The sequence below is a fragment of the Lontra canadensis genome, unplaced genomic scaffold (assembly GCF_010015895.1).
Source record: "Lontra canadensis isolate GAN:19392208 unplaced genomic scaffold, GSC_riverotter_1.0 scaffold73, whole genome shotgun sequence".
Classification (NCBI taxonomy): Eukaryota; Metazoa; Chordata; class Mammalia; order Carnivora; family Mustelidae; genus Lontra; species Lontra canadensis.
The window spans coordinates 2,328,905-2,350,426 of record NW_022631067.1 but is presented as its reverse complement, the minus strand read 5'-3'; the positions used below and the strand labels follow the sequence as shown (position 1 = coordinate 2,350,426).

The 21,522-nt window shown below is 58.2% G+C and overlaps 1 protein-coding gene across 2 annotated transcripts; it reads left to right on the top strand.

Annotated features, from left to right (window-relative positions):
* The first annotated feature begins 989 nt into the window (after positions 1-989).
* On the top strand, positions 990-20,199 carry NAXD (NAD(P)HX dehydratase). 2 transcript variants are annotated; one of them, XM_032881047.1, is made up of 10 exons: positions 990-1,097; positions 4,191-4,341; positions 7,688-7,733; positions 8,563-8,651; positions 10,642-10,750; positions 16,714-16,764; positions 16,844-16,948; positions 17,632-17,752; positions 18,824-18,944; positions 19,811-20,199. In XM_032881047.1, exons 1-10 carry the CDS (start codon positions 1,052-1,054, stop codon positions 19,959-19,961), a joined length of 990 nt encoding a protein of 329 aa, XP_032736938.1. In that variant the 5' UTR covers positions 990-1,051; the 3' UTR covers positions 19,962-20,199. The 2 variants fall into 2 exon arrangements, with proteins under 2 accessions (XP_032736938.1, XP_032736937.1); XM_032881046.1 differs by lacking the exon at positions 990-1,097 and adding an exon at positions 1,104-1,223.
* Positions 20,200-21,522: the final 1,323 nt, after the last annotated feature.

Sequence of the window (21,522 nt, the reverse complement as noted above, 5' to 3'; positions counted from 1 at the left end):
CCCTTCTCGGCGGTCGGCTTGGGACCTCGCCCCACCGAACCTCACCTTCATGCAACACGACCTCGAGGGAGTGACACGGTCTTTCTGTCGCTGCGGGGAGACCAGGAGGCGCACGCAGCCACCATCGGTGAGTTGTGTCCCCCAAGACAGACTTAGGTTCAGACGCCGGTACCTGCCAGTGTAACCTCACTTGAAGGCAGGGTCTTCGCAGACCACCAAGCGACGGTAAGCATCGCGCGCGGGCCTGGCGTCCTCCTAGGAGGAACGTGCCAGCACCCCGGGGCAGGCTCACCGGCAGGCTGCCCCGTGAGAACACAGGCAGGGACGCCAGGGACTCCGCCGCGAGGCGAGGAGCGCCCCGGACGGACGGCCACCACCGGCAGCGCGAGCCCGGACCTGCGGCCTCCAGGGCCGTGAGACACGCTCCTCCGCACTGCACCGCCCGGCACCGGCCGGCCGCGCTCAGCCCGGGATCGCCCCCGCAAGGCGGGCCCTCGGGAGGAGGCAGGCGGGAGGAGAGGGCGCCCCGGTTTCCGACCTGAGCGGCAGGGATGGCGGCGGCCCGGCTCCCGGGGGCAGGGGGCGCCAGCCGGCGGGACAGTCCGGCTCGCGAGTCCGGGGGCGGAGGCGGCCCATGGCGGAATCGGGCCGCGCAAACGTGGGGTTCCAAGGCCTCCGCCGGCTGCCCGAGGGTGCCGTGATGGTCAACCGGGCAGCCTCCCGCCCCGTGCTCTAAGACGCCCCCGGCCCCAAACACGAAGGATGAAAAGACTCCCAAACACCTAGTCCTAAGACGCATCTCCATGCCGGAACCTGCTTTCCGGCAGAACTCCAGGGGTCCGGAGCTGGGCCCCTCCTGGGTTGGGCATTGAGCTTGTCAATCATCAGGGACCGTAGACGACTGGTGGAGGCCAGTCTGTGGGTGGGGTGAGGCCGGATGTAGAATGTCGACTTCCGGCGACGGCGCGTGGGCCGTCGGGAGCCGGAAGTCCGCCGCGAGCTCTGGTTCCGGCGGCGGCGCGGGGGCGGCCGGGAGCCCGGAAGTCCGGGGATGGCTCTGGGTCCCGTCTGGGCCGCCGCCGGGGCCTGCCGCCGAGGTAAGATCGATACCGGCCTCGAGGGCATGGCCCTTCCCGCGGGGGCCGGGGCTCTGCTCGCCGGCGCGGCCGCTGTCGCGCTGCTCTCGGCCGCACTCGTGCTCTACGAGCTGTCGCCGGACGCAGGTACCCGACCGCGGGCGCTCGGCGGGACGGAGGCGCCGTGGAAGGCCGGTCGCGCGCGGGGCCCAGGGCCGCGGGGAGTCGTGCGGGGAGTCGTGCCCGCAACGCAGCCGCCCCCGCGTGGGGAAGGGCCTGCCAGCGCCGGTACCGCGGGGCAGGGTCACGGCTGGGCGCCCCCGGCGACCCCCGAGGACCCCGCCGCGGCCTTGGCTGTGAAACCGGACGGGCTGTGGGGAAGGCATGGAGTCGCGTCAGCAGCGCCCGCGGCCCTCGTGAGGGGCTTTACCCCCGGTTGCCCGGGGTGTGTGCACGGGAAGTACAGCGGTGCGCGCCGGGCGGCGGAGGCGCGGGCGGCTCCACCCCCTTCCCGCCCGCGGCGAGCGCTCGCCCCTCCGTGCGGGGACTGGGCCGAGAAGCAGTGAGCGGCCGCGGTTGCCCGGCCGGTGACGAGCCGGGACGGGGGCGTTCCCGCAGGCTGTGGCTGCGGGCCCGTGTGTGCTGGTGCAGGGCGGGGACAACTGGGGGGCGTTGGCCTTTCGTTACGCAGAGACGACCCTCCTTTCTCTGTTTTAGTGACACACGGTGGCACTCTAGTTCCCGTGCCAGGGGCCGTGCGGGGCTTCGAGGGGTCCCGTAGCTCCTGCCCCTCCCTCACGGCGGCAGAGGGGCCTCCGGGCACAGATTGTTCCGAGGCTTTGACGGGCGGCCCTTCGTCGTGAATTCCCCCCTGCGGTCAGCGGCAGCGCGTCTCTTGGCCTTCGTCCCGGGTGTTACTGTGAGGCTGATCTGCTGAACTTTCACCCAGGACAGGCGCGTTCTGCGCCCTGACTTCCCGTCCTAGCTTTAGGGCGTCTCGGATGCTGTAGGGGTTGCCGTCGGGCCCTCCAGATGGGCTGGTTCCCCCGAGGTTAGAGCGCAGTCGTCCCTCGGGGTGGGTGGTCGGGAATTCTAGGAAACAGCGCAGGCTGAAGAAGTCCGTTCAGCTCTCCAGCTGCCTGCGCCACTGCCGTAAAACAAGCCAGAATCACACGGGTTTGACCTGTTCTTCCAGACTCGAATCCCCGAACGCGACTGAGTTACTGATCGGGATGAATGTCAGATCGTCTCTTGTCAAGGCATTTTCACCCCGGAGAATGGACAGGTCCCGGGGTGCGTGCCAGGACCCGGCCCGGACTGAGTAACTGCGGTGCCGGGAAGTGGAGCCGACCTTCTCTGGCCCTTGCTAGCGGACCGCGCTCTCCCGGGGTGCGCGGGGCAGGCTGGTGAGCCGCGCGGGGTTACTCGCACCCGCGCTTCTGGTTAGACACCGACAACCCCTGCTTCCTACGGGATCTTACTCTCTGGGGATTTGATCCTTGTCGTCTTGTCTTTTGGTTGATGTGGTGACTGTTTGGTTAAAGAAAAATGATTTGCCGTGAAATGGCATTTTGGTAAAATGGTGTCTTCTGGTCTGGCTTATCCATTACTACCCCAGGAGTCTTCAGGCCTGTCTCTGTGGGCTCCGGTTTCCTTACCTGTAACAGGATACACGGGGCACTAATGAGGACAGTAAACCAGGATGCTTTTTTTTTTTTAAGATTTTACTTATTTATTTGACAGAGATCACAAGCAGGCAGAGAGGTGGGGGTTGGAGGGTGGGGAAGCAGGCTCCCTGCTGAGCAGAGAGCCTGCGGGGCTGGATCCCAGGACCCTGAGATCATGACCTGAGCCGAAGGCAGAGGCTTAACCCACTGAGCCACCCCAATAGGGATTTGGTTTTGAGTTTTAGTCTTGTGTCGGTTTGGGAGGTGGAAAGTGTTGGGGTGCACTCCTAGTAATTAACATTCTCACGTGTGGGGGTCTCAGCAGCTGGCACATCGCTGAGGAGGCCATTACAGCTACTCATTAAAGAAAATTACTTGAATAAGATTACTGAATAAAAAGCGAAACTGTGAGAGTGTTAGTAAACATAAAGCCGTGTGCCTTACGGGCCTGGGGGCCGGGGCAGCTTGTGGCCTTCCCGGGAGCTGTAACACCGCCTGGGTTTTCTGCGCTGCTGGGTAACTGGAAGGAAGTGAATGTTGGCTTCCTTTTGTGAGTGTTGTGTAGATCTGCACAGACCCTTTAATTCTAGGGAAAACACGTGCTTTATTATTTCAGACCTCAGGTACACAACATGTTACAGAATGTGGCATTTCTCACAGATGAGCTGGGTTAAATACCAAGGCAAATATGTGGGAAGTTTTTCTAGAAAGGCAATTAAGATCTAGCTGTTTATAAACAATTCGAAATCGTCTTACTATTTTAAGATGCTCCTCTGACCCCAGTGTAAGCTGTGTTCTCTGTTTAGAACGCCATTTCTGGGTTGTTGAATGAGCATCTAATGGAGTGTCTGAGACACGACTGGAAGGTTGGGAGTGTGACTATGGCAGCGGAAGGAGCGAATGGGAGGTTTGCTTTTCCAGCTTGAGAGACGAGACTGCATAAACTTAGTGGAAGATTGACGTGGGGTATGTGTAGTTTCTTAGGTCGTAAGGCATTAAAACACTTTCTGAAAGGTTAACTGGGCTTCGGAAATGTCCGGTTCGTTTCAAAAACAAAGTTGGTACGTCCAGCTAGTGTTAGTGCTGTGTCGTAATTTCCAAGGGTCATTTGCTTACAGAAATAAAATAATGGGGGCGCCTGGGTGGCTCAGTGGGTTAAGCCTCTGCCTGCGGCTCAGGTCATGATCTCAGGGTCCTGGGATCGAGCCCCGCATCGGGCTCTCTGCTCAGCGGGGAGCCTGCTTCGCACCCCCCTCTGCTGCCTCTGCTTATTTGTGATCTCTGTCAAATTAAAAAAAAAATCTAATAATGAAACCGTTGGATAAGAATCTGTAGCATTCGTGTTCAGTCAGCTTTGGGGTGTTCTGGTTAGTAGGCTGTCTTGTTTCAGTCTCTTCGTTACATATGCTAATATTTTTCTGAATGATTCTGTTTTCATGTTTTTCAGGTTTACAAAGAGCATTTTCACTGCATAAAGCACATTCGATAAAGGATATGGAAAATACGTTGCAGTTGGTGAGAAATATTATACCTCCTCTGACTTCGCGGAAGCACAAAGGCCAAGATGGAAGAATCGGCGTCGTCGGGGGCTGCCAAGAGTAAGTGACTCGGAAGATGGTCGTGTTTACGCAGTCTCTGTTGTCTGGCTTTCTGCCCGCGCGTCAGTCAGTTGTCCGTCTGTCCGTCTGGCTGGACCCCAGCAGTCATCTGTCGGTGTGGTCTGATGTTCTGACCCCCGGTTTTTTCCAGGGATGGACTTTGTGACTGCGTAGGAGAGAACAGTGAGGGCCCTGCGTGAGCTGTTGCTCGCACGTCGGTGTGGAGCCTGCGCCCACGGTGGGGCTGGGGCCGGGTTTTCTTGTCTTACACGTTCCTGTATTGACCAGGCTGCGTACCACAAACACGTGTTTCTTTGTAATCTGGAGAAGATTAGCATGTGTTTGGTTTACTTTGTCACTTTGAAGATGTTCTTGGAAGTCATTAAGGAAATTTGACAGCTCCTAGCCTGTTTTCAAGGCTTGCTTTCTTTTTTTTTTTTAAAGATTTATTTATTTGATAGAGACACAGTGAGAGAGGGAACACAAGCAGGGGGAGTGGGAGAGAGAGAAGCAGGCTTCCAACTCAGCCTGATGTGGGGCTCGATCCCAGGACCCTGGGATCATGACCGAGCTGAAGGCAGATGCTTAGCAACTGAGCCACCCAGGTATCCCCAAGGCTTGCTTTCTAGTTCTGTGGATTTTGCTGCTGTGTTGTTTGCACGTAAAATTTTATAACCTGTCCTTGTTTATAAATGATACCTTTGCTTTAGACTTAAATCTGACCTTGGTTACCGTTTCTGCCCCTGCTTACTCTCTGTTCGTATCTATGTGCCGTCTCTGCCTGGCTGTGTATTTTCAGGGGTTTATCACGTAGTTAGGTGTTTCATAAATAATATGTAGCTTCTTCATTTGTTTCCTGACCCCGCGTGACCGACCGTACCTGCTCTGACAAGAGGGTCTGCTTGTTCGCTTTAGTCTACCTGAGGCACTTTCTAAGGCTTGTTATGTTTTCTCTTCGTTTTACATTGTGTGTCCGTTTTTTCCTTATTTTCGCTAGGTTTTTCCTTTTATTAATCTGGAAATTCTCTTATGGTTTCACATCGAGCTGGGGGTTGTCTTTCCTAACTACCGTGATGAATCACACATGCCACTCGGGAGAGAGTTAACGCAGACGAAGAACTGCTAGGGAATTCCTAGCGCATCCCCTAGTACCGCGCGGAACTTGGTGTGCTGCTGCCGGTTTCCTGCCTGGCCTAGTGGTCTGCTCTTGGGGTGGGAGTCCTTGGCCTCTTCTGGCGTTTTCTTTGATGGGACCCTGTGGAGTACTTGCACACCGGCTGTGTCTTGCTGTGGTGGGTGGGCTGTGTTGTGCCTTGCCTGAGCTGGGGAGTCTCAGCGTGATCTTTTTGGTAAACTATGTGAGTGATCACATTGTACTCTAGCCTGTATTTTGCACCACAAAAAAGAAGATTGCCTTAATTTGTAACTTGTTCTTGCTTGGATGTTTGTAAGATTTTCTTTAGAAGTCTTCAGTTTCCTCCAAATGTGTCCCGGTATGTCTTCTTTTCACTAATCTGATTTGAGACTTGGTGAGCCCTTATGTCTGCAGATGTGGTCCCTTTGGATGAGGGAAATGCTCCTCTATTACTGGCTCTCATTTCTCCTCTGTTACTTTCTTCTGCTGCATTTTGGACTCTTGGATCATTAGCTCTTAGATGCTTTTCTTCCTTTAGGTCCCCAGTTAAAGGCCGCCTCCTCCAGCTTCTGGGATGGAGGCCAGCAGTGTGGCCTCCGCCGGGCCCGTGGGCCCTCAAGAGAGCTGAGGGAGTTACGGGTCTTATTTCTCATGTCCCCTCCCTCTCCTGCCTTGTATTTTGGGATATTTACATGGGAAGAGGTGGCTGTGAGGTTTTCTTTTCAGATAAGTCTGTAGTGTAGCATGCTAGGGGTAATTATGTAACTTAAGAAATGTCCATTAGATTTAGGAACTAACCTTTAAAGTAGGATCGTTTTTACTCCGGTTATAAAGGTATAATCTGCTTGTAAAAATTCAAACACCGCAAAAAAGTGGGAAGTGAAGACTTCATACTACCCGTGTAGTAGTACAGCATGGGCACATTATTGGCCTTCCAGACTCTTCTGTGTATGTAACTGTGTTTTACAAAACTGGGACCGTGTTGTCACTTCTGTGCGGGTCTCAGCCTGTCAGGGTCCAGTGCTGGAGTGGGAGCTGCCCCCATGGTTCTTCTATGATCACAGGATGCCCCGAAGTAACAACTATCAGGAAACTCTGGAAAAATAAAGATGTGTTACCTACAAGATCTGAAAGTGACACAGCACTGGGCCCACACAGCGAGGCTGTGGGTGGACAGAGCAGGTGGGCAGGTGAGGGGGGAGGGTGTCACGGTTCACTCTTTAGTGGGGAATGTATAGCATGAGCGCGGGGGTTAAAATCACCAAAAGAGAGAATAGGAGTGGTCCAAATGGTCAGTTACGAAATCAACCAAGATCTTTGAAACAAACTAGCCTTGGTGGGCGGGGGTGGCCCGGCTCTCTGCCTGGTCCTGGGCTGGTGGAGCGTTTGAGGTGGCCGTGCTCGAAGTGGACGCTTTCGCACTCACCGCTTACATCAGATACTTGTTTTCCAAAACAGAAAACAAGCGTCGGGGCTCTGCATTCTCTCTGCTTGCTGTTTGGTGGTGTGACCTCCTTTTCATTTCATGGGGTGTCCTGGCATCGGTCGTTCCCTGTTGCTTCCTAGAGACTGATTCTTGGTGAGTGGTGGTCCTTGTAAAGACGGGCCGCAAGTTATTTACCGTCCCTGTTCATAGGCGACCGGGTCACCTCTGTTCTTTTCCCCAAATAAGCAGCATGGCTGTCGACATCTCTGTACGTTTTTCAACTATGCGCGCATCTGGTTATCTCCCGGGGATCGGGTCCCAGAATTGATACTGGAGCGGCGCACAGACATCTTAAATGTTGCTGCACATGCTGATCGCCCCCTCTTCCTTGCCTGAGGCCATGTTAAAAATAAGAGCACTTGGGAATGGTGGGATGGAAGCCAAGGGAGAGGTGTGAGTCTCAGGGCCTGGCTGAGTGCTGCTGTTGTTGGCGCCGTCAGTGAGCTCTCACGGCCGCCTCGAGCCTCCAGTCTGAGCACAGTGCTGGGAGCGCCGGCGGTCCTGACGTGGCACGGAGGTCTTACGTGACAGCCACCTGGTGCCTTAGTCAGTTGAGTGGCGGACTTCTGATCTCCGCTCAGGTCGGGGTCTCAGGCCTCGCTGGGCTCCCGTGCTATGAGGTGCTGGGCCCTGGGCTCTGTGATCCCCGTCTTCATAACCTCCCGATGAACCGCTGTGCTGGCGGCCTTCTCGGAGGATGCTGACTGTCCATTCTGCCTTTTCAGGTACACTGGAGCGCCCTACTTCGCTGCCATCTCAGCTCTCAAAGTGGTAGGTCTGTTTACAGCTTCTCACTCTAGTCAGCCGTTGGATTCCTTCTTACTGTATTTAAAGACTATTTATTTGAGAGAGCGAGTGTGTGAGAGAGAGAGACCTCGAACGGGGGTGGGGGGTGGTAAGAGGGAGAAGCAGGCTAGAAGCAGGCTCCCCGCTGAGCAGAGAGTCCGACATGGGGCTCCGTCCAGGACCTTGGGATCCTGACCTGAGCCAAAGGCAGACGCTTAACCATCTTAATCACCCAGGCGCCCCCGGAATTTTTTTTTTTTTTTTTTTTAAGATTTCACTTATTAGGGAAAGAGTATGAGCAGGGGAGGGACAGAGGGAGAGGCAGGCTCCCCGCTGAGCAGGGAGTCCGACATGGGGCTCCATCCCAGGACCCTGGGATCCTCACCCGAGCTGAAGGCGGCCGTTTAACCCACTGAGATGCCCCAGAACTGGAATTTGTTTGACCGAAGTTTTACTAGAACTGTCTTTGACCACCGTGATCCGAGAGCGCCGCTGCGTCCTCATGAAGGCAGTCAGCATCTATGCGACTTGGCGGTTTCCCAGGTCTTCGATCCAGTCCTGGTGGCCCAGTTGGCACAATTACTGTGAAACGTGCTCCCGGGGGCCCTTGGGTGACGCAGCCTGAGCTGGTCTCGGGTGACCTGCCTGTTGGGTGGCAGCAAAAGTCTGCTTGCTTCCCAGCCCTTTTCTTAACTTCCTTTCTCATCTAAGCCGCCTGGCTGTGGAGTAAGGGCCCCGGGCAGCCGTGCTGAGGCTGCCTCCCCGTGTGTTGGTGCGCCCTGCTCTGAGTCTGCCTCTCGTGCTCGTTCCTCAGGGCGCAGATCTGTCCCACGTGTTCTGCACCCGGGAGGCCGCGCCGGTGATCAAGTCGTACAGCCCGGAGCTGATTGTTCACCCGGTTCTGTGAGTGTGGCCACTCGGGGGTGCTCACTCGCAGCCGTGCTCCTCGGCCACGGGGCCTTCTTGTGGGCGCTAAGGGCCTCCGTGGAGCGGCTGCTGTACTGAGGGGGTGGTAGGTGGGTGCTAACAGGAGAGAGGAAAAGCAGTAAGGAGCCCACCGTCTGTGGCCAGGAGAGCAGCAGCCGTGCTTATAAGGTGTGGGATGAGGTCTGGGCCCCCGGGGCGCATCAGAAATGGCTGCAGCTTCTTAGGAGACGTCTGGGCCTTGCCTTCGGCCATGCTGCCCACAGCAGTCACGAGGGGCCTGTCGGGCAGGCATGGGGCCTTCCCGCGTTCAGCAGACGCTTCCGCTGCTCTGGGGACAGCATTGAGCCAAGCAGACAAAATATCTCCCATGCAGCCCCCTTTCTAGGGCGGCCCTGTGCTCTAGAGCTTTCTGCAGTGGTGAAAATGTTCTTGGTGCTGTCCAGATCTGTGGCTGCTGAGCACCTGAGATGTGGCCGGTGGGACTCAGAAGCTGTTTTTACGTAAACCGAGTTAAAACAGCCACATGTGGCTGGTGGCTGCCGTATCGAGCGGCACAGCTCCGGAGATGGACGCGCAAGAGAACGGGGTGTTAGAGGGTGGTGAGGACCACGTGGCGGGGCAGGCAGGGGAGAGGGAAGGCCGGCCGTGCGGGCAGCACGTGTGCCATGTGTCACATGTGCACGCTCGTGGCCCATGTGTGTTTCTCACTGGGGTGATGGTGGGCAGGGGCCCAGAGTGTGTCACTCAGGTAGGGACCTGCAGACGTGGGGCAGGACTGGCGTCTCAGCTCAAGCCAAGGGCCTCAGGATGGGGTGGGGGACTGGAGAGGTTTAAGGCCAAGCCATGCAAGTCCTGGGGGTCATTCTCTGGGTTTTGGCTTTCACGTAAGCGAGGAGGAGGGGGGAGGAGGCTGCTAGAGCCTTGCACTGGTGGGGGACAGGATCCAGTGTGCATTTTAAAAGCCTTCCCTGGATGCTGTTGAGAATGCACTTTGGGGCCCAGGGTGGACACAGCGGTTGCCTGAGGAGGGAGTTGTGAGCGTCCTGGTGAGAGTAAGTGATGGGGTAGGAGAAGGGGTCCCATTTGAAAGTGCAGCCCCAGGATCTGCTGACAGGTGGGATATCAGGTAGAAGGAAAAGACGAGAGTCATGGAGGCCGCTTTGGGTTTGGTCCGAGCTAGTTGTGACTCGACAAGGGAGGGTAGTCGGGCGGGGGGCGGGTTTGGTGGGGTGGCTGCGGAGCTGGCTTTGGATGTGTTTGCTGCTGCCTGTAGCACATCCAAGCGGCGTGGTTGTGAGGTGCTGGACGAGAGTGGGGGCTGCGCAGGAGTGCGTGTCAGTGGGGGCAGCCCAGCGCGCCACAGCTGGGAGCCGAGTGGGGGCAGGAGCGGGGAGGAGGGGTGTTGTGGAGAACTCTTGACAGTCTTCTGGAAGGGCCCGTGTCTCTGCTGTTGTCTCTGCGGTCCGGCACGGAGGCTGAGTGCGGGTGCTTGGATCCCGCGGTGGGCTTGTTGGGGGCAGAGCCTTACAAGGTGGGTTCTAACAGAGGAGCGAGATGAGCGGGCAGTTGGTGTGGCGAAGTGACACGGTCCCGTACAGCCGTCAGTTCCTGTTCTAAGTGACAGGGTCCCCCAGTGCCCCTGTGAGTGCATAAAGTATGCCTGTGATGGAAACAAACCGGTTCAGTCTGGAAGGCAGAGACAGTTTTGAAAGTAGCCAGAATGTCTCAGTGTGGCTTCATTTAGATGCCGCAAGCTGGATTCCTGCTTCGGGGTATGAAAGGACGAACTCGTCTGCAGAGATGACGGGGACATGTGGGGGGCTGGCTGCACACTGGGGTTCTGGCCTGGGTCCTGCAACAGCAGGGGGAACCAGGGAAATGCAGAAGAATGTGTAGTCTCCCTAGTAAGGTAGGCCGGTGAGTGCAAGTCGTACTAAACTGCTCTGGCCTCCTCCTCTCGCCGCAGTGACAGCCCCAGCGCCGTTCACGACGTGGAGGAGTGGCTGCCTCGGCTGCACGCCCTGGTCGTGGGGCCCGGCCTGGGTCGGGATGATGCGCTTCTTGAAAATGTTAAGGTAAGTGTAGAAAATTATTATTATGATTATTTTTTAAGATTTTACTTATTTGGGGCGCCTGGGTGGCTCAGTGGGTTAAGCCGCTGCCTTTGGCTCAGGTCATGATCTCAGGGTCCTGGGATCGAGCCCCACATCGGGCTCTCTGCTTGGCAGGGAGCCTGCTTCTCTCTCTCTCTCTCTCTCTCTCTGCCTGCCTCTCTGTCTACTTGTGATCTCTCTCTGTCAAATAAATAAATAAAATCTTTAAAAAAAAAAAAGACTTTACTTATTTATTTGGCAGAGAGAGAGGTCAAGCAGGGGTAGCAGCAGGCCAAGGGAGAGAGAGAAGCAGGCTCCCCGCCAAGCAGGGAGCCCGATGTGCGGCTTGATCCCAGGACTCTGGGATCATGACCCGAGGTGCAGGCGGACGCTTAACTGACTGAGCCACCCAGGCGCCCCAAGTGTAGAAAATTATTGAACGTGTCTGTCCTTGTAGACGTGGCTCATGGAGTCCAAAAAGAAGCATTTTTTTGGAGTTTGCAATGTTTAGCGTTCTGGTTCCTCTTGATGGAATAATTAAGATGGTTTGCGGGAGAAGAAGCACTAGGCAGAGAGGAAGGAGCCTAAAACCAGACGGGCCAGATGGGATGAGTCTCCTGCTCTCAGGGCGTTAGCTTGTGCTACTGCCCCGGGGGCGTCCCCGGGACTGCCTGGTGCGCAGGGGTCTCCGCTCTGGAATGAGGAGCGCGGTGACGGGCACCGGGGGCTGGAGGCGCAGCCGCTCAGCCTTCACGGAGAGCTGAGGGAACAGAGGTGCGAGGGAACCAGCAGTTCCTTCGGACGGATTGTCTGAGAGCCGGTCCCACCCGGTCGAGCGCGGCTCTCGGTGACCCGCCGCCAGCACCGCGCCTCGGAGCGCTCCTGGTTCGGAGCCGGCGCGGCGCATGGCGCAAGCCAGACAGCATGGTGGATCTCGACCAGTTGCGGAACAGTAGGAGCGCGTCCTAGCTGAGGAGCGCCAGAGCCTTTGGTCCGTGTGAGGGGAGGGGACACCCGAGTGGGGCAGCCGGTGGGGAGGCGGCGGGTCTGCTGTGCACTCACGTGTGGAGATGGTGGCGCACTGTGGAGGCGGACTGTGACAGTCTCTCCCCGAGGTGGTGTGTTTCTGGGAAGAGAGGCAGGTGACGGCTCCCGCCAGGCTGGGGATGACCCTCGGGATGATGGGCTTTGTGACCTTTGGTGACTTGGCCATTCATCTCTGGCCCCGCTTAGTCACGACAGAGTGGCGCTCACGACACTCTCTGGCCTCTTTGTCCTCCTCCTCTTGTGCTCGTTGTCCTTGCTGCTCGAGTCATGGCGATGGCTCTCACTCACGTACTTGGGGGACATCGCGAGCAGTTGGTGTAGACAGGTTTGACGTCCACGTGAGCGGCCTTGAAGTTCCGGCGGCTGCTGCCTGCCAGAGCCGGTTGCTAGGCTGTCGGTGACCGCGCCGCGGCCCGAGTGCGTGTGTCCCCGCACGTTCATGTGTTGGGGTCCTGACCCCCAAGGTGAGGTGTCAGGACGTGAGGCTTCTGGGTGGGGGGTGATTGGGTCGTGAGGGCGGAACAGCCTCCTGGATGGGACTCAGGCCCTTGTAGCGGGGGCCCCAGAGCTCCCTCCCCCCCCACCAGGTGAGGACCTGGCGACTGGTCTGTGACCCGTAGAGAATCTTCCGTGGTACCCGTAATCTTGGACTTAAAGCTTCCAGAACCGTGAGCAGTGCGTTCCTGTTGTTTCCAAGCCACCCAGCCTGTGGCATGTGTCACGGCAGCTCGAGCGGACTCCGCGTGGTCTGACCGCCATTCGCTTCAGGAAGCCACTTGTCCAGGTGTCTCTGGAACAAAACGGGAAATGGAGAGGCCCCTGGTGTTGCCTGGTGAGCGGCAGGCCCCGAGTCTGTGCTGACCCTCCTGACCCCCAGGCGCGTCGGTCCCCTCCGAGGAACTGCTGGCTGTCGGCGCCTCACCACGTGTCCCTGGGTGCCCCGGGGTTGGCCACTTCGTCCCTCAGTGGATTTCCCGTGCAGGGAGAAGTTACAGTCTGTGATGGGACGTGTAGAACTTACTTTTGAAACAGCAGTTTAAGCGAGTGGGAAAATGTGCTTAGGTTTTACCAGCTGGGCTCAGAAAATGTGCTTAGGTTTTTCCTTGTAAGTATTTTGCTTCCTTAGGACAAATACGTGTTCCTTAGGACAAGGGCCACACCCGGCGTGGGCTAGGGGACCCGAGATGGGCTGTGCACTTCCCTGGCTGTGGCTTCCTCCCGTGTTCTGCCGGGTACAGCCGGTGACTTGTACTCACGCTGTGCGTTTGCCGTGCGCTGCCCACCGCTGCACTCGTTCCCACACAGGCCCGTCGGTGCTGGTGGTCCCCCGTTTCACAGAGGAGGGAGCCCAGATGCCAGCTGATTCCTGCTCCCCGCCTCCTCCATAGCAGACACTTCCTGGATGTTCCCAGAACGAATTCATTGTCTGCCGCAATCCTGAAAACAGCCCTGTTAGGTGGATTTCTCTCTCTATTCTCATCTTTTTTAAAAGATTTTATTTATTTGACAGGACAAGCAGGGGGACTGGGGGAGAGAGAAGCAGGCTCCTCGCAGAGCAGGGAGTCAGAGGCGGGGCTCGATCCCAGGACCCCAAGATCATGATCTGAGCCGAAGGCAGATGTTTAACTGACTGAGCCACCCAGGCGCCCCATTATCCTTTTTCTTTTTTTTTCTTTTAAAGATTTTGTTTATTTATTTGTCAGAGAGAGAGAGAGAGAGCAAGCACAGGCAGACAGAGAGGCAGGCAGAGGTAGAGGGAGAAGCAGGCTCCCTGCCGAGCAAGGAGCCTGATGCGGGACTCCATCGCAGGACGCTGGGATCATGACCTGAGCCGAAGGCAGCCGCTTAACCCACTGAGCCACCCAGGCGTCCCTATCCTCCTTTTTCTAATGAAGAAATTGAATCTCGGAGAAATTAACTTAGGCCCCTGAGGTGGCCGAGTTCTTAGCTTCAGGTTTAGTTAAGTCGATGCATTTAAAGCACCCAGTTCCGTGGTTTCTAAGTACATTTGCAATTGCGCAGCCGCTCCCATGACTAGTTCTAGAACATTCTCAGCATCCCAAAAGAAACTCCACATCTATTAGCAACTGCTCTCTTTTCCTCTCAAGCTCCCCAGTGCCTGGCAGCCTTTCCTCCACCGATTCCAGGCCCTGCAGGGCAGCGGGGCCTTAGAGGATGCGGCGCTCGGGCCCAGCCGCGTTCACTCAGCAGCATCACGGTGCGGCCCGGGCTCCGCTGCTCCCTGCGGTTGGGGACCTGGCGCGCACCGACCGCACTGTTTCTCCGTCGCGTGCCGGCCGATGGGGTGGCCTCCGCTCTGGGCCGGGGCGAGCAGCGCCCTCTCAAGCTTCGTGTGCGGACCGTTGTGGTAACCCTGCTTCACAGTTGGAGGAACTCCTGCTTGCCGCGCTGTTTTTTTAAAGCACGAATTTTTAATTCTGCTCAAGTCCTGTATTTTCTTCTAAGAGCTTTATTGTTTTAGCTTTCCCACGTAGGTCTGTGGTCCATTTTGAGTAAATTTTTAGGCCTGGTGAAAGTGGATAATCCGTTCCCGCACCACTCTGCTCGCGTCTGGGCCTCCCTGTTGAAGGTCTGGATGGAAGCGCAGGGTTCACTTCGGGGCTGTCCTCACGTTACGGATTTGTACGGCCGTCCTTGTGCTGTGACACGCAGGCCTGATGGCGGCGGCTGTGAGATCCCGCCAGCCTTGTTCATTTCAAGAGCATTTCGGCTGCTGCGCGTCCGGTGTGTTTCCACGGGCGTTTGGGGCTCAGCAGAGGCGGCGGGGAACGTGCTCGTGTAGCAGGCTGGGGCGCAGGCCGCTGCTGCGCGGTACCCAGTGTAACGCGGTGTGCGCTGGTGTGAGCTGGTCTCCGGACCCCGGACGCGGGCTCGATGAGCTCCCCTCGCGCTGTTTGTGCTCCTTGGTAGCTCGCTCTTACTTAAAGGTACGTCCTGGAGGCTTTTCCCTGATAGGACGTGGACGTGTTCCTCGCTACGTTTAATAGCTACATCACGATACACCATATTTAACTGGCTCACGGGGGTGGTTTGCAGCTTTTTCTTAACCTGTCAGTGATGTCTCAGACACTCCCGCACATTGGGCTGTTTGTCCCTGAAGACAGATGTCTAGGAGCTGCGTGGCCGGGCGTGGGCTGCCGCAGCTCCGTCTCACACTGAAGGGCTGCGATTGCCGGGGGCTGCCCTTGCTCTCCCGCTGCCCCCGGGTGCCATGTCCCATGCGGAGCGCTCCTGGTCGGACCACCCAGCCTCGTCTGACGTGTGGGGGTGCGGCTCCTTCCCTCCTTTGCCGTCCACGCCGTAGGGGAGGTTGCTCACTAGGTGGTGGGTGGAGCCGTGGTGAGGCCGTCGGTGGCCTCCCTGCAGCTGCCAGTTACGCATGGCCGGCTCCCTTGCCAGGAACTGCGTAGATCGCGAGTTGGTATTTCTCATCCTCATACAAAGTCAGAGGATTATTTGAGGGATGTGAGTGGATTAGGCCTCTGCCTTCGACTCAGGTCATGATCCCAGGGTTCTGGGTTCAAGCCACATCTCCTGGGAGCCTGCTTCTCCCTCTGCCTCCTTGTGCACCCTCTCTCTCACTCTCTTTTTCTCTGATAAATAAAATAAAAACTTAAAAAAAAGTATTAATTGGGCCATGATCCTCATTTTATACACCGGCAAGCAGAGTTTCAGAGAAGTGAAGAGACTCTGCTCGAGTTCACACAACTCTGAGTCTTTTGGTCTCTGAGCCCGTGTCTTTCAGTCCCAGCAGCTTCCCCGGGGCCTGGAGCTGTGTCCTGGTGACGTCCTAGTGATGTCCCAGACGCTCGGCTGCTATCTGCAGACTCCTTCCCTCGGAGCCCGAGTCAAAGCTGTCTCACAAAGAGTCAGCACTTCTTGGAGATGAGGACTCGGGGCCGTCAGAGCGGCCGTCCCTTGTCCGGGATTTACTTGCTGGTTCCTCTCCTGTTCCCCTCGGGGGTCAGAAGGCGCTTGCTAGGGAGTTCAAGCCGTTGGCGGTGGAAGTGACGGAGGCTCCGCGAGCCACGGCGGCCACAGCAGAACATTGCAGGCAGGGGCTTAAATAGCAGACCTCGGTGTCCTCCTGGTCCTGGAAGGCGTCCCCAAGCGAAGTGTCAGCAGGTTTGTTTTTTTCTGAGGGCTCTATCCTTGGCTGGTAGACGGCCGGCTGCCTGCCCACTGTGTCCTCACCCGGTTGTCGCCATGTGCTGGTCTCCTCCTCCAGTAAGGACACCAGGCATCCTGGAGGGGGGCTCTTGCTTCGTTCTTCTCCGTGTTTTCTACCCTTAATGTGTGTTTCAGGGGAGATGGGGGTTACGTGCTGTTTGATGTGTCATCTCGTCACAAAATACTGGTTCATAGTAAGCGACCGTCTATGTGGTGATCGCAGCAGACACAGAATGCAGCCAATAACCTCTGAGATTTTATTATTTTTTTTTAATCTTTGAGATTTTTAGTGTAACTTTTTTGGAGAGGTGATTCACTTTTATTATCATGGTCACGTTTTAAAACACAGAGTGTTAGAAAAAATGCATAGAAACTCATGATTTGGAAGAATTCTGAAGACTTCGGGTTTTTCTTCTGGGAGCCCTGGGGATGAGTGTTGGTGGGAACTTGGAGCCTCCAGCTTGGGGTCGGCCTCCACGGGCTCGCCTGGCCCGGCGCTGCGGATTGGGCTTCCCACAGACCCGTTTCAGAGTTCCCAGGGCCCCTGCCTTACGGGGGCTGCTCTCTGCTCCTCTGGGTCTTCCGCGTCCTGTGTGCACTTCCGTTTTCTGTGTGTTTGCGCGTGACCTCATGTTGTAGGTCATCAGCGAACTGCTCGCTTGGGCGTCTCGGGCGGTGTTGCTCAGCTTCTCCTCCTTTCCTTGCAGGGCCTATTGGAAGCATCCAAGGCCAGGGACATCCCCGTCGTCATCGATGCAGTGAGTGTGACTCTCCTCTCTGCCCTCCTCCCAGCCAGGCCCCTGAGGCTGTGCCCGACGTCCCTGTCCTTGTCTGCAGGACGGGCTGTGGCTGATTGCTCGGCACCCGGCCCTCATCCAGGGCTACCGGAAGGCCGTTCTCACTCCCAACCACGTGGAATTCGGCAGACTCTCTGAAGCCGTGGTGAGTGCTCACCACCCGGAAGATGGGGCGCAGGCCCTGCCCGTCCTGAGGCGGGTGCGGGACGGCTCGGTGCTTTTGCCTCCGCCGCCCCAGCGGGACAGACTTGCGGATGGCCAGCGAGTCGGGGCGTGTCCCCACATGTGACAGTGCCCTTCTCTCTTGGTGGCGCATGGAACGATGGGGCGTCTTCTCATTGGGACGTCTGTGGTGGGCTGAGAGGCGGGGTGGGGGCTCTAGGCAGCGCACTCGGTCTCTGTCCCGCGTTGCCTCGTCCGTGAAATGGGGCTGCTGAGAGCATCGTTGCATCGGGTGTGAGGACGAAACCGGATGACAGAGGTCAACCCCGGCGTTCTCATGATGTAAGCGTCCCAAGATGCTAGTGCCTCGTTATTCACAGTTGTCCCCTCTGCAGGCCCGGGAGGTTCCAGCCGCGGCAGGGGGAGGGCCCTGAGCGGTGTTTGTGCGTCTGCCCGGGACGTGCTGGCCGGTTATCCTGGGCCTCCTTCCCCTTAGTGGACGGGTCGTCCCCTTCCACGTGTGGGGCCAGAGCTCCGGAAGGAGGGGGTGGGTGTGTAGCGTGGGGAGGTCCTAAGGATCAGGGTGGATGGGCAGGACGTACCCGTGACGGTGGGCTCCTTTCACGTGTCCGACAACGGCCTGATCTGTGCTGTCCCACCTTGTAGCTGAGAGACCCTGGGGACGGCAGCGATCGTCGCGAAGCTGTACGAAGACTCAGCCGGGCCTTGGGGAATGTGACCGTGGTCCAGAAAGGGGAGCGGGACGTGATCTCCGACGGTGAACAGGGTGGGTAGCTGTGGCTTCACGCACGTCACTCAGTGTGGCAGTGCTGGGTGACAGCCCCTGGGAAACCAGTCACGGCACACGCCGTCCCTGATGTCACCCGTGTTCCACACACAGGCTCCCGATGAGGTTGATTTTACTTTTCACCGTCTTGCAAAGGGCAGGGACATGCTGATCCTTGTTGTTGATCCTTGTTGACGCCTGGAGCAGCGGCTGGTTCTGGGGGGTCCGTGGGAAGCTGAGCAGTGGGGCTGCGGCCCTGCCAGCAAGCGGCACCCCGGGGCCCGGCCCGCTCACCTGCGGTGTTCGAGGCGGCACCTGGATGTTTCACTGCTTTGCCTCCTGTTGTGAGGAGGGCTGGATAGTGGGGGAACGCCGGGAGCTGGTGCCCGGGGGGCGGGGGTGCCGGGTGCTGGGTGTGGCAGTCTGCCGCTCGTTCTCTCCCTCGGGCCTGCCGGCTGGCCAGCGCAAAAAGCAGGGGGAGCTGGTGGGTGTCTGAGATGCGCCGCCAGGGACAGTGAGGGGTGGAGCCCCCCTCGCACCCCGCACACAGGTCCTCCCCTCCCGTGGGCTGCCCGGGAGGCAGGGAGCGCCCCCGTTGTTGGAGCAGCACGGAGTTTAGGGCTACTGACCAGAGAGTGGGAGGAAGCAGGACACGCCGAGGGAGTGTTTTCTGAGGGACCCAGAAATCTCTGGGGTTCTTGTTGCTGGAAGGCGCCCTAGACCCTGACACTTCCTGAGGATGGGACCACCTGGCTTCTGTTGCGGCCGCTGGCTACATCGTGTAAATGGATGAGCGGCCAAGGGCGGGGGCCGCGCACTTCTGAGGGTGGCGTGTGTCCCCGAGGGGGTCTAGCGGGCCGAGCCTGCTTTTCCCCCATCCTCTCCAGCAGGCCCGAGTCTGTTCACCGCCCACACCGCACACCTGCTTCTGGGCCGGCCCGGGTCTGCTCTCCTGTAAACCAGGCTGCCGGGTTGAGACATTCGGGAAGAGCTGCCGTGGGTCGGGTCGAGATGGTGCCTCGGGCACAGGAGAGCTCGTCCCCTGACGGCCGTGTCGTCTCCCTCCGCCAGTGCTCGAGTGCGTGCAGGAGGGCAGTGGCCGCAGGTGCGGTGGCCAGGGAGACCTGCTGTCGGGCGCCCTGGGTGTCCTGGTGCACTGGGCGCTGCGTGCCGGACCCGAGAAGACGAACGGGTATGTGACACCTTCGCTTGTCCCCTCGAGAGTTTTACCGCATGAGCTGTGTAAGTGGCTCACACGTTAACGCGGAGCCGCGTGAAATGTCAGTGTCCCGTGGAAGCGATACCGGGGTGGGGCTGATCCCAGGGTGGTCACCTGGGCCACTCTCACTCTGTGTGAGGTTGGGGCCCTGCCCTGTGCCTCAGTACCAGTGGCTTGGGGCGTCCGAGTCCGCTTGAGACCCTGTTCTGGGGATGTGATGTGTACCCTTTGTAAAGCAAAAGAGTGGAGGAGAAATCCGTGGGGCAGGGGTGAGCTGGCTTTGACCCCGTCCCGAAAGATGGGAGTTTCCTCTAGGAGACAGAACTCGGGGGTCCAGGCTTGGCCCGCGTCTGTGGTCAGAGCTGTGAGCGCAGGCAGGGCCCAGTCCTCCACAGGCCCCATCCTCCACACGCATCATGGGGCAGTGGTGGCCACGTGTGCTGGGGCAGGGTGTCCCCCCCCCCCCAGCTGTGAAGCCATGTGAGGCCACGGGGTGGTGGCACACCGGGAGGCAGGGAGCACCTGCCTGGTGTGTCCACGTGGAAACAGCTCTAGGGGCATCTGGGGACGGTGGCCGGAACCCACATGCTCGGATCTTCCAAGTCCTCCCGGCACTGAGGATCTCAGTGAACCGTGACCAGTGCGGGTACAGTTTTCCTCGGGGGCAACAGTGCTGTCCTGTTCTCCAGCCGCGGGGATACGCGGGGATATCCGCGTCCCGGTCGTGAGGCTACCTTCTGCCTCCCAGTCACAGCAGACTTGAAATGGGCTGTTTGGGGTCCCAGGAAATGGGGGGAGGCTGGAGTGTGCAGCGTGTGCTGACAGTCGTCCCTCTCCAGGTGCAGCCCTCTCCTCCTGGCCGCCATGGGCGCGTGCTCGCTCACGAGGCAGTGCAGCCGTCAGGCCTTCCAGAAGCACGGCCGCTCCACCACCACCACCGACATGATCGCGGAGGTCGGGCCCGCGTTCCGCAGCCTCTTTGAAGCCTAAGCTGAGGCCCCAGGAAGCGAGTGGCCCACGGACGGGGAGGCTGTTTGTCACAGGAAGCCACGTCCTGTGTCCCAGCCCTCGGGTGGCAGACCGCGTGGTCCAGGAGTGGATTTTTGGCTGCGTGCGCAGCTGAAGAGGTGACACTAGACCAAGAATTCCTGAACTCCTCCAAGCTGCTCAGCAGGAGACGAGCCGCTGAGCTCTGCGTGTGCTCCGGGAGCACGGGCCTGCCCTACCCACGTGCCATGTGTCCACGCAATGTCCCCGTGGTGGGTGCCCTCACGGGTCCCGTCGATCCTGTTCAGTACCTGTGAGAGTGCTGTTGAGGTGGCGGTCCCCAGGCACTGTGGCCCTAGTGGCCGTGATCACGTGCGCTGCTCAAACATTGATCGGGTTGGAATCGTCTGGGCAGAAGTCATCCGCATCAACTGTGCTTAATGGAGTGTTTCATAATAACCAGTGACCGGTTTCTGGAGGACACAGGGCACTGAGCCCCGGGCACGAGGGCAGGGCTCTGCCTGCTCCTCCTCTGTGTGCGCTCTTGAGTCTGCTGGCGGGAGGCAGTCCCCAGGGGACCCTTGGGAAGTGGCCCAGCGGTTTGCTCTCTCGGGGAGGCAGGACTAAGCTGGACACTCGGAGGGCGTGGCCACACACCGGGGCCAGTACTGGTCCCGGGAGGCCCCAGGTGGGGGGACTGAACACGGTCATGGGAAGTGGATGTGTCCTCAGGAGCAGAATCCGTGAAAAGAAGTGCGCTCTGCGAGATGCCTTGTGAGCCTCTGGCTGGCTTCCGGATGGTGCTTTGGGCGCGCGGTTTTTTCTGCGGCTCCCCGTGGGCTTGGGTCCTGCGCACGGGAGTACTTCCGTAGGCTTCTCCGTGCTTTCTGCAAGGACGGGACCCGTGTGGATCCTTTGTCCCTCTTGACTGATGTTCTGGGATTCAGTCCCCTCGCCCCAGACAGATCCTACCTTAAAAACGTGCGCCGCTCCTTTCACACGTCATTGAGAAGCGTCACCGTGTTTCCCTCTGGGCAGTTACATCTAAATCCTGGTAGCTATTAAAAGGCAAATTTTGGTTTATCTCAACATCGGGTCTTGTATTGTTTTCTGACGGAGCTCATGTCCACTTTCCAGCTTTCCTGAGCGAGGACACGGTCAGCAGGGGGACAAACGTGGGAAAGCTTGTCACTTCACGGTTTTCATCTGTGCCTCCCCACCTTGCGAACGTGCAGTGCTCTTTGTTCCACAGAAGGTCAAGTGCACGCATCACGGAACCGTTTTTGGTTTTGCTCGGAGTTAAGTACAAATCCTCTTGTCCCAGTGCGAGTGAGGAGTACATCCAAGGGCCAGCGGCTGTTTTTAAAATAGCCCTAGACCCACTAGCTGTAGCTAAGGATGGGCTTTTACCCTGAGACCAAGGTAGCAGGGCACGGAGGTCACTGGGGGGGCCAAGGGCAGCACGTGGCCCTCGGGGGACAGCCTGAGCCCCAGGTACTGAATGGACCACCTTTGGGTGTCCCTGTCAAGGGCCTACCTGCCGGGTGGGGTCTCCGCACGAGCT